The sequence below is a fragment of the Myotis daubentonii genome, chromosome 16 (genome assembly GCF_963259705.1).
Source record: "Myotis daubentonii chromosome 16, mMyoDau2.1, whole genome shotgun sequence".
NCBI classification, from domain to species: Eukaryota; Metazoa; Chordata; class Mammalia; order Chiroptera; family Vespertilionidae; genus Myotis; species Myotis daubentonii.
The window spans coordinates 29,159,848-29,172,358 of record NC_081855.1 but is presented as its reverse complement, the minus strand read 5'-3'; the positions used below and the strand labels follow the sequence as shown (position 1 = coordinate 29,172,358).

At 42.9% G+C, this 12,511-nt stretch overlaps 1 protein-coding gene across 2 annotated transcripts in view; it reads left to right on the top strand.

The window, feature by feature from the left end:
• The window catches only part of CA10 (carbonic anhydrase 10), a 406,232-nt gene that overhangs the window by 62,002 nt on the left and 331,719 nt on the right, over nucleotides 1-12,511 (top strand). For both annotated transcript variants that reach the window (XM_059669535.1, XM_059669536.1), the window contains exon 2: nucleotides 8,327-8,401. In XM_059669535.1, the coding sequence (XP_059525518.1) occupies nucleotides 8,327-8,401 (75 nt within the window). The remainder of the gene's footprint in view (nucleotides 1-8,326; nucleotides 8,402-12,511) is intronic.

The following is a 12,511-nucleotide window of genomic DNA, read 5'->3' as shown; positions in this document are numbered from 1 at the left end:
GTTTCTTGAAAAGAGTGGGAATCGGTAAGGCTTTGAGAATGAATAAGAGTAGTCATGAAAAAAGAGATAAAGAGGGAATTCCAGGGGGAAAAGGGCTGAGCAAATTTGTGGAGAGAGTAATAGACATGGTATACTTGGTGACAACAGGGAGAATTGAAATTTTGTAAAGATTATGGGAAATGAGATTCAAGGAGTGGTAAATCCAAGCGGCAGAGATTCTAGAATACAGGGCAAAAATGAGCCATGTTAGGGACTTTTCCTCCTGTTGATTTTCAGCTCCAGTTAACTTGAGACTCTTAACCATGCTCTCATTCAAAGCCTTTTAGGTGAAAGTAATAAAGGCGGATCCAGTACCACCTATTTTTTTCTTTATCTTTCAACACAAATATAATTTTGATGTCAACTTGCCTGGGTCTGGCCCAATGTGTATGGTGAGTCTAGCTTGTATCCATCCTCAGTGCTTGGAACACTTTGTCTCTCAGTTAGCCAGTGCAATTCTTGATGATCTATATGTTCTGTCTAGTGTTAGTGGTAAATTGGGATCATACAGAGTGGTGGACTGGGTAGAAATGAGTTTCATCCTTGTCTCAAAACTTCAGAAAAAGTTCAGAAGGGCAGAGATATAAATACTACCAAGTATGGCATTTCTCCCCCCCAACACCCACCCCCATCTTTTTAAATGAAACACATTAAGCGAAATAAAGGAATTTTTGATCACTTTGGTTTCCCTGGGCAGGGTGTCAGCTCCTGGTACTCTTCCAGCTGTCAAACCAGTGTGGGCCTATCACCCAACTTGTCAACACTTTTGTCCACATTCCCACTGACTACAAACACAGGCATCACACCAACGTATTTGGATGTAGACTAAAATGTCCCAAGGGCTATTCAGAGGACTGCAGTTTTATATCATGGATGACTCCACTACCGCATTTTTCATGCACTCATCCAACTTTGATTGGGTACCTCTTAGGTACCAAGCTTTGCATAAATAATGGGATTTCCAAAAACGACACATTCTCTGACCTCAAAAAGTTACAGTTTTGTGTGAAAGAATGACTTGGAAACAGGTAAGTGTGGGGCACTATCTCAATGCTAAAATGTAGGGTAACATAAGATCAGGGGTTCAGGAGGGAGAGACCTACCCGGTGGTGTCAAAGTCAAGGACTTGGAGAAGAGCGTTATCCCTGGCAGGTCCAATGGTGCCACATAGTGCAATCGGGGGGTCATTCACGTTCCCTACGGTGATCCGTGCTCTTCTCAATGTTCCTGCTTCCCATGGAGGGCGCAGAATTGGCCATTAAAGGGAAAACAGTGAAATCCTTGGTGGGATGGGGGATAATATACTTTGCATCCCGTATCCCATGCAAGCAGGACTTTCTCAACTTGCAACATCTCAGTGCTCCTTCCTGAGTTACCTCTTCAGTGAGAAATGCAGTTTCATAGGGAAGCAACTGCTCATGGCTCCTACTGTCATGTTAGACCCAAGTAACCACATGTGCTCTAACTGCCTCTCCCCCCATATATTTGGCTCCATCGTTCCTTCTGGTAAACCACCTGGCACAGGTATGATTGTACGGAGCCAGGCTTGGAAGCTCATTTTGCAATGTGTATGCTTACAGTTTGGTGCGTTTGGACTAAAGGTGGACTTTTATTAAGCAATGTCCCTCCCCCTATTGGTCCCTTTACAAGGGCTCTTCTGTTCCCTCATGCACCATTTTCTTCCCTCCCACACCAGGGTGCGCTCAGTTCAGTTTTGTTCTTTCCCAGGTCAAGAGATCACTGTAATGTCCACATGCAGATGTTTCACAGTTGTGTTTTCTTCGTACCTAAGTTAATTAAGTTAGTTAACTCTATCTTGCAGCTCATGATAGGGATAGAAAAATATATATAAATAGAGGAGAGTTGTAAATGTTTATCTCAAAACAATGTGAAAGAATTGGCAGGTGAAAATATAATTATTTTATCCATGTAAACAGGTGAGATTCCCAGGAGTAATCCAGAAATGTGCTTTATGGACTTGTGGAAGGAATAAAAGGGCTTCCAGCAATAGGTCAGGTCCCTAATGGTTAGTTTGAAAAGCCCAGCATGGGATTGTGGGCAATGTTTGCATGAAACCCCTCTAACTTTGGTGGCTTAGCCCAATGGAAATGGGGGGTGAGGAGACCTATGTAGACTCTAGTGACTAATTTCAGGAAGTCTGGAAAAGATTTCATATTGCACATACCTTCTACAGTGTTTACTGATCAGATGCCATTTACATGTCATTGGAAACTCATGTAGTTATATTCTTTTTTATTTTCTCTAAAGTAGCTCACGTCTAAATATTTGAGTAAGAAGCAGAATTAGATGACAAAATCCCCTCTTGCTCTAAGACAGGAGTCAGAAAACTGTGGCTCACAGGCCAAATCCAGTCCTCTGTCTGTTTATGAATAAAGTTTTATTGGCATACAGCAACACTCATCCATTTATATATTGCATATGGCTACTTTTGTTCTGTATTTGCAGAGTAGGCAGGACAGGGACAGTATAGGCTTCAAAGCCTACAACATTAACTATCTGGCCATTTACAGTAGAAGTTTGCTGACTCCTAATACCCCATACTTTTTTAAGTGGCTTCCTTCTCTGTGCTTCAGTTTCCTCATCTGCACAGGAAGAGACTGGAGCAACAAATTCTGTATCTCTTTCAAAATCCTGATATTCTGAGTTTCCTTTCAAAGCTCACAAGTTCTCAAATTGCTCCAATGAGAAGGAGGATTAAATGGAAATGGGTTTTCTTTACTATCAGGAGAGGGGCCCTTGCCACGTGCATCGCCTCATCTGGCAGTGATGACAACTTTTATTGGCAGCAAAATGTCTTTGATTAGACACCTAGAGGTTCCCCAAGGGCTGGCTGCATGTGAAGTGAAGAAATCCCAATCCATTAAGCAAAGAGAAGCAGAGAGCCCCGAGGAAGCTAAGGCTATTTCCTGTTCACCTGTTTGCTTGGAGGAATTCTCAAGCAGCTCCCCACTCGCTGCAAGTTAGATGTAAACAAGATGACTCGTGAGGGCCTGGCCATGAATTAAAGTGGAAATCCCGCACTTCTTTGGTGCTCTGTCTCAAATAAGCTGCTCCCAGCACATCGCAGAACCTGAAAGGAGGCACCTTTTCTGTGTGCTGTTTTGCCTTTCAACTGATTGAAGGGTATAAAGCTAGACTGGGCCTTGGAAAACATATTACATAAAATGCCTTTATTTTCTTCAACTCAAGGCTGCAGTGAGCATATGCTGTACTGATAGACACTGGGCCCTGCTCGGGTTGACTGATTTGGGGAGATGAAGTTGGGCCCCTCACCATGCATGTTGAAGGAGGCTAAGGAAAACTGCAGTCCTATCATCCTAACACACTTGATTCAGATGGTCTGACTGTCCAGCCGCCTGCTTATGCCTTACATCAGCCCACTTCTCAAGGGTAGCTGAAGAGGCGATGATTGGAGATGAACGGAGCAAAGTGTTCTGCAACTTTCTGGATGGGACAGAGGTTTTTGGTGATACTTTTGTTACTTGCCATCCTCTTAATGATCCAATGACTTCATTTTCTTCCTTTTAAATGATGTCTCTTAAGTGGACGCTTCCTTATAGGGGTGTGTGTGTGCCTGTCAGTCTGTCTGTGTGCGTAAGCAAACGCACGTGCATGCGCGCACACGCACACGGGAGAGAGAATATGAATGTATCTTAAAATCTGAAAATTTAGTCATCTTAGTTGCATTAGAATTAGCTTTCCCTTTTATGCCATCTTAAGAGCAAGCATCTTTGCTTTTTCTCTTTTTTCCTATTTATTCAAAGTATTTATTTATTCCATTTTATTGAATTTATTGGGGTGACATTGGTTAATAAAATTACATAGGTTTCAGGGGTACAACTCTGTAATCCATCACCTGTATATTGTATTGCGTGTTCACCACCAGAGTCAAGCCTCCTTCAGTCATCATTTATCCGCCCTTTACCCTCCCCTTGCCTTTTGTTTTTCCTCATTGCTTTAACCTTTGGTGGAAAGGACAGCTTCTTTAGGATACAGTCAAATGGCAGGAAAAAGTAGAAAAAAAATTTTTGAATATGTAGTGGGGTGCACGCGGCACTGCAATTCAGATACATAGGGAAAGATGTGTCTTTTATCCATTTAGTTAACACATTAGCTTCTGATTAGTGTTTAACTCTATCTCATTTAGCATGTAGAAATAATGCTATATATAGCTGCTGTAGGTCAGTGATTGTCAAGAGGGGTGCCACTGTTCCCAGAGGAATATTTGGAAATGGGTGAGGCAACTTGAAATTGTTTCAATGAAAGAGGATCCAAGTAGCTCCAACCCAGGGGTCACAGGGACTATACTCTGCAGCACAGTTGACATTTCCAAGAAATGATAAATTGTCCCATGTCCCCGCCAACATTCAAGTGAGTGAAAACTATACTCTCTATCTGAGCCTACAGTTGCACTTCATTTTGCATCTGAACATAAAGCATCTCTTACACAGCTTTGATATACCAGTTCTTCGGCAATGCAAAAACCATGTAAATCAAGGGAGGGTGGTATTTCATCTTGTTCCAAACTTTGCCAAGAGTTGGTTCACTATTTTGGAAAATCACACCACTGAGAGAGTGCTGTTTGTGGGTCCTGGAATCTCCAGTACAATACAACCTCATTATTCTCACCTGTTTCAACCAAACATCCAACTGCTTCATTTTATCTCCCATCATACCCAAGTATTTACAAATTGAAATACATATTTTATTGTAATTTATCTCTGCATTTATCCTTTATATCATAGTTAAAGCATTATGTTAAATATATATATATATATGTGTGTGTGTGTATATATATATATATTTGAAATTACGTGTGTAAGTTAGCAGTCAAACTTTTCAGTAAAGAGCCATGTAGGAAATATTTTAGACATGTGGCCAAATGGTCTCTGTTGCAACCATTCAACTTCGTTGTAGTGGGAAAGCAGCCACGGACATTATATAAATAAATGGGCATGTCTGTGTGTCGATAAAATTTGATTTATGGACACTAAAATTTGCGTTTAGTATGATTTTTACATGTCACAAGAATTATTATTCTTTGATTTTTTTTCTCAACTATTTAAAAATATAAAGCCATTCTCAGCACCTGAGCAGATCAAAAACAATTAGTGGGACATCTTTGGCCAGCTGACGATAGTTTGCCATTTCTCTTCTAGTGCCTCATGCTAAAGCATTTACATATTGAAACACATATCATCGATTATAGTTCCTTTAGTTCTCCTTTATATTTTACAACTAAAGCACTGTGTTTATTTTTCAAAATGAATATGTGTAAATACTATAAACAACAATTTTTGTGAAACTACTTGATAGCCCTAGCTGATGTGTCTCAATTGGTTGAGCATCATTCAGTGCACCAAAGGGTTGAAGATTTGATTCCCAGGTAGGGCACATGCCTGGTTTGCATGCTCAATTCCTTGCGGGGGTGGGGGCAGGGGGGGCAGGTGTCAGCTGACCAAAGTTTCACTCTCTCTCCCTCTCCCTTCCTCTCTCTTTAAAAAAATCAGTTAAAAATCTTAGATAAAACTATTTGGTTAAAAAAATTAATGTAAAACAACAATTTTTGAGTGCTTTGTAGATATTTTCTTGGAATGATTAAATATATGCAAGAGAATGTAGCTTCTCCAACAGCTGGCTCTGAGAATGAAAGAGAAGGCTGTTTATGGTTTCAGTTGTTCAAATGACAGGCAAAGATCCCGATGGGGTAAAATTTGGTGATTTGTGATGAAATTCAGAAGTTCCTTTTTGATAAGGAAATCCATCCTGACTAATCTCTGATGCAAAGCCGTTAGGTGATGTCCACAGTTCAGTGCTTTTGAGCTTTCAGACATGTGTATCTTTTCCAGGCCTGGGACATGCTCCATGACTAGCAGAGCTATGCTGAAATATCAGTTCTCTCTCCCCACCCCCCCAGTAGGATGTACTGTCTATGAATTTAATTATCATCCAGGTGTGTATTACAAGGTGCTTGCTTCAAAACAGGGCCACTGTGTTTGAATGCATTAGGGGACACCTGATCTCACAGATTTCTTAGCCCTTGAGATTCCCCTCTAGCTCCTATGAGGACCTCCCAGTGAGTCGGGAAGGAATAGGAGGGTGAATTATATGCAGTGGCAAGGTCAGTGGCAGAATCAAAATCATTCTGAACTGTAGAGAAATGTCCTTTATCCACCTACTTGGTGAGCTTTGCAAGCTTATTACTCTTGATCTGGTATCTAGGCTTGGTCATACTGAATGGTCTCCTTGGCTGCCTTCACATCTCCTCGTCTTTCCCTGGTGCTGCTAATACCTGGAGTCTCTGTGGACTCCTTTTCTTGGCTCCCTGGCTGGGCAGAATCCCTCCAGCCTTTGCTTGAAGTCACTTCTCCCTTTGTCTTCTGCCCCAGAACAGATGCACTGGCTTTCAACTCAGCTGCCTGCAGGATCTTCCTCAAGGGCTATGGGAACATCTGGCCTCCATCCATGCCATGTGGGAAGTCAAAGTACTGGCAAATTCACTCTACTTTGATGCACCTTGAAATGTGCTGTCTTTTCCAGAGCCTTAAATAGGATATTTGTTCCTCTTCTATTTGTTTCTAAAATCTCCTATCCCCACAGTCAGCTCCAGGAGAAGTGGGCTTCTCTTTTACTTGTCCTATGTCATAAACCCACCTTCATGACAGAGCTGCAAGCCTCCGGGGTCTTATTGTCATAGGCAGAAAAAAGTATCTCCTCTGTTCAAGGGAAGATACTTGGGGCTAAGCAATTGCAGCTCATATGGAAGTTAAAGGAGCTCAGCAGATCCTCTCACTATACAAAGCATTGCTTTCAGACCCATTGTTTTGTATGTTTTCTCTGACCCTGAATGAGGAGTCTGAACAAGGAGACTGAAAAAAAGAATAAGATTTAAAGAAAGGACATTCAAGCAGAGTTTAATGCCTGCTTTTAAAAAATAAAAAAGGGGGAATTTGCCGGGAGCCGGTCCATCCTTGCTGTTTCAAGGGACCTGGCATATATGGCATACGGTTCTTAATATGTTTGCTCACCTTCTTGGCGCTGTGTTTTAACCAAGGTTGAATCCCCAGGTAGGGATTTCCCCCTGAAGTTAGGGAGGGAATAAAACCCCTCAACTAAGTGCCAGGCGGGTAATTAATCACTTTAACTATGAACAATCATGCTTAAGCTACATAATCTTTTCTCCCTGGAATGGAGATAAGAAATGCCCTAACCTTTGTAATAGAGATTGATAGGATTTAATCAACTGGTATAAAGACAGACAGACACAGAACTCAGAATCTAGAGACAGAAGAAGACAGAACTTCAGACACAGAACTCAGAACACAGGGCTTGGAAGACAGGACCAAGAGAGACAGAGCTTAGAACAGAATTCAGAACACAGAACCTACACAGAACGTTCTCTAGAGACAGAAGAACTTCGCTGGAGAGAACATGGCAAAAGATCCTGGACTGAACCTGACTACAGAAATTGGCAAGAGAACCTGACTAGAACCTGGTGACTGAACCTGGCTGGAGAGCCTGGACGGAGCCTGGCTGGAGAACCTAGCGAGGGAACATGGCTACAGAACCTGGCTGGAGATCCGAAGCAGAACCTCTATGGAGATCCTGGCTGGAGATCCTGGCTAGGCTGCTGATCAACTGAACACTGTCTCCGTGTCATTCCTTCTTCGCCGACTCCGTCCACACCTTTGGGGACCCCTGGAACTGCTGGGCTTGGACCCCGGCACTTATCTTCATTCTTCTTGGAACTGAGGAGAGCTGGCTGATTGCACCCTTCCTACTTCTATTTTAGCTCTTTCATCAAACTCACTACCTCTCTATTCCTAAGAGTTCTGTGCATATACAGGATTTTTGCCTGGCTTGTGGATGGAATCAGCCTCCTCTCAATTCCAGCAGAGGGTGTGTGCGTGTGCATGCATGTGTGTGTGTGTGTGTGTGTGTGTGTGTGAAGGGAACAGAAGAAGAAAAGGGGTGAGTCGGAGGTAGAGATGAATGACAGGGGAATTCAAATAGGCTTAAATATATAATTATACTCTATTTCTATTAAAGAGAAATATCTTGAGTGCTTTATATAATACTCCATGACAACATATTTACAGGATAATGATCTAATTGAACAGAAGGAGGGAGAGAGTTGCTGTTGAATTTGTTAGTAGGACTTTTGGGGAGAAAAGTATTATTTTATGTATATTCACACTTCTTGCTTTGACAGCCAGGACACAGTACTTCTCTGCTATTATCTTACTCTCTCTTGTTTTTCCTTTAGCTCAACAGAATTCACCAAAAATCCATGAAGGCTGGTGGGCGTACAAGGAGGTGGTCCAGGGAAGCTTTGTTCCAGGTAAAACATTTACTCTCATTTATAAGAAAAGAATTTGAATGAAATACGGTATTATTCCCGTATTTCCCGAGTTTTGCATTTGCTACATGGCATGGACTGTATTGCAAAAGGCAGCATACTCTGACTTACGCGTTAGATGAATACTCCATCAGGAGAAAGTGTACGGAGCGAGTGGCAATTTAACGAAGACCGCCTTTTTCCATCTGAGTCTCCATCCCAATGTCCTTCCACCTGCAGGTGGCTCTGTCAAGGAGAGGGTGATGGAGGACTGAGGGTTGAAGCTGTGTCTGCTAGAATTTGGTGAAGTGAGAGAGAGTCGTTTCTTAACATTAGTGAAGCAGAGAGTCTGGAGAGGATGGCCATGGCCATGTGGCCTGCTGGGATGCATGCTGTCATTGATGTCACTCCAGGAGCATCCATGGTCAGCACTTAGCAGATTGGGCCAAGCACCAGCTAAAAATAACAGGCAAAGAAGATGCTGTCAGTGTCAGGGGAGGGAACTGGTGACGGGTTGGAGACAGAAAAGTACTGTGACTTTAGAAGCAAGGTGGAGGGTCCCTGCCTTTTCCCACTCCTCTTATTCTAGTCCTGGTCCCCATCCCTCTGGGGCATTAATGAAGACTTTAGTGGGGAGAGAAGCAAGGGGAAGAGCAAGAATGTTCAAGAGAAGGATGGAAGGGAAGGCAGGTGAGATATTTCAAAGTATTTTAACTGCTTATATATGAGAGGGTAAAAAAGAAAGCTTTCAAGAGGAGCTAACGTGGGGTTCTCGCTCAGGTACTGAGAACAGATGACCTCAAGTGTCAGTAGGGGTCTTTGTAATTGGTGGCAAGTGGAAAGAGCAGTGCCCCAGGTCACCTGGCTCATCCACATGATCGATGTGATGTCATCTTCTGTTCTTCTGTAGAGTTCACTACATTCGCAGTGCAGAGCTAAGCAAGTTACCAAGCTTCTCTTCGTGTCCCTTTTCTCACTTGTGACATGAACATATGATAATCATTGCTATCCATGGCTTGTGAGGGAAAGCCTGCTGATCAAACTTGGGGACAAAGCCACACCAATGATGGCAGAACAGAAAGTTGGAAAGAACCCGTGTCTTTTATGGCCCGTTGAGCATTGAGTTAACCACGGCTTTGCCTCAGCATTGATTTTCTTAAGTGAGAAAACAAACCTCTTATTGTTGGAGCCACTTTGAATCAGGCTTTCTGTCACTTGCAACCCAATGCATTCTTCCAGGTTCAGGTTTCTCAGGACACCGTGGGAGGAAGGAAGTTGGAACTGGGTCCTGACAGTGTTTAGGATTATTCCAAGTGGAGAAGGAGGAGAGGGTAGGGAATGTCAGAGTAAACAGCACTGGCAAAGAGGATTGAAAATGCACTTGAGGGATGGTGGGTACTTCTGAGTATCTAAAGGGCAGGGTACACAGTGGAACCGGATGTGTGAGAAGGCCAGCAAAGTCCTTAGAGGCCAGACCATGAAACTCTCAGTGTTCCAATTACAAGAGCTAAGATACAATCCCTTTAAAAATAGAGGTATTGACCCAACCAGCATGGTGCAGTGGTTGAGTGTTGACTATGAACCAGGAAGTGATGGTTCGATTCTGGTCAGGGCACACGCTCAGGTTTTGGGCTCGATCCCCACCCAGTGTGGGGCATCATGAGGTTTTTGGGTTTTTTTCTTTTCTTGTTTTTTTTCCCATTTTTTTTTTAATCATCCAGGCAACAGATGGTAAGCACCTATACCAAGACTGTGAAACAAAACAAAACAAAACAAAAAACAGAAACAAAAATGGGTTAATTGTGGGATTTGTTTAATAGCATTTAAAGTATATATCTCTTTCTCACACATGTACATAACACATTTATAATTTAGCATAAATATATACACACATTTAACACATTTCAGAAAAATGTGTGCCAAATACTATCTATTCACATTTCGCTTATCCAAAACAGTAGGGAGATTGGGCATTCCCTTTAGTGGAGGCATTATGCTAGGAGCTAGGATTTCAAAAAGAGATGGCCACAGTTCAAGTGTCCGCATAGAGATCCTAGGAATAATGGGAGGACAATAAAACAGTTATAAGAAATTTACTCTTCCTCGGAGATATGACAAACACCGTGGGATCATGACACTGAGTTTCTAACTGTCTGAATGATGAATAGAGGAATTCATAGCTTCATTTCTGACCAGGATGGCAGAAGGGTGCTTTGACTCAATGGCGCCATCCTCTGGTGTGTTCTTTAAAATCGAGTAGGAATGGTTGGCCCAGGCTAATCAGCTCGTTGAACATGCAATTTCCAACCCTTCCTTGTTGGGCAGCTTTAAAAGCTTAAGATTGTTAGAAGATGAGGATAATTACACCTGTTGGAAGCCACCTGTGGTTTAGCAGTAATGCCTAATTACCTGTGTTGTTCAAAATGGCCAATTTTCTTTGCTTAAGAAAGGCTTATATTAGACACTGGTAAGACAAACAAGAGCTCGCTTTTCTCCCAGCAGTTTTCCCAGTAGGGGATGCTTGCTGTCTAGGATGGCTGGCCTGGGGTCATGCATGACTCTCATTCCTCCACATAGTAAATGGTGCCTACTAGTTAGAAAACTAAATATTACTTTTCTATTGCTATATAACAAGTGGCCACCGATTTAATAGCTGAAATCGACACACATTGATTGCCCCACCGTTTCCTGGGTCAGGAAGTTCAACCATTCCTACTGGCTTCACTGGTCCTCTGCTCAGGGACTCACAGTGCTGCCAAAGGTGTCAGTGCAGCTGTATTCTCAACTGGGGCCGAGCTTTTGCTGGTCCTTAACAGGATTCAATTCTTTGGGGGTTATAGGACAGTGGCCGTAGGCCCTACAAGCTGTCCATTCTCCATGGGTAGTTCACAACATGGCTGATGGTTTCTTCAAGGCCAACAGCAAAGTGTCCTTCCTCAAATCTTTCCCTTCCTTTCTGGGAAGGCCTTGTCTCTCTTTTTAAAGTTAGGCCTACCCAGAGTAATCTCTCTTTTGATCAACTCAACATCACCTTTGGGGACCTCATTTACATCTGCAAAATGTGACCTACTCACAGGGTTGAAATCCCAGCGTTTCCTAGATCCCACCCCCTCTCAGATGGAGGTGTGTACACCATTGTGACCTTCCAATATAAGTAGACATTGTTCTAGCCCAGTGGTCGGCAAACTCATTAGTCAACAGAGCAAAATATCAACTGTACAACAATTGAAATTTCTTTCGAGAGCCAAATTTTTTAAACTATATAAGTAGGTACATTGTTATTAACTTAATTAGGGTACTCCTAAGGCTTAGGAAGAGCTACGCTCAAGGGGCCAAAGAGCCACATGTGGCTCGCAAGCCGCAGTTTACCGACCATGGTTCTAGCCTAATGTCTTCAAATTGAAAAGTAGGTAATAATGTTCTTTGGGTGGGATGTTGCTTGTGTTGCCTTTAGATAAAGAATATCCTCAAGACAAAACCAGAGCGGCTTCCCCCACCCCACCTCAGATTTCTCGGCCACTTTTCTCAGATTTACAACGGATGTAGAGGGTGAGGGAGAAGGGGGGATTTAATACATGACTCCCAGGCTTCTTTCAATGTGTTAGAGCAGTGGTTCTCAACCTTCCTAATGCCGCGACCCTTTATACAGTTCCTCATGTTGTGGTGACCCCCAACCATAAAATTATTTTCGTTGCTACTTCACAACTGTAATTTTGCTACTGGAAACAATATGTAATTATATATGTGTTTTCTGATGGTCTTAGGTGACCCCTGTGAAAGGGTCGTTCGACCCCCAAAGGGGTCGCGACCCACAGGTTGAGAACCGCTGTGTTAAAGAGTGATGCTGTAGTCCATTGTTGAGATGCAGAAACCATTCAGTCAAGTGGGCAGGACAAGGTATATAGAGACTCCTGTGGACAGCAGCACTCAGGGGCCCATCCAGATGTCACCCCAAATTGCTCTTCCAACTTTTCCCCCTGCCCTCCTCTCCCCGGCTCTTTTACCCTCTGGCCCTAGAACAGGGGTGGGCAAACTTTTTGACTCGAGGGCCACAATGGGTTCTTAAACTGGACCGGAGGGCCAGAACAAAAGCATGGATGGAGTGTTTGTGTG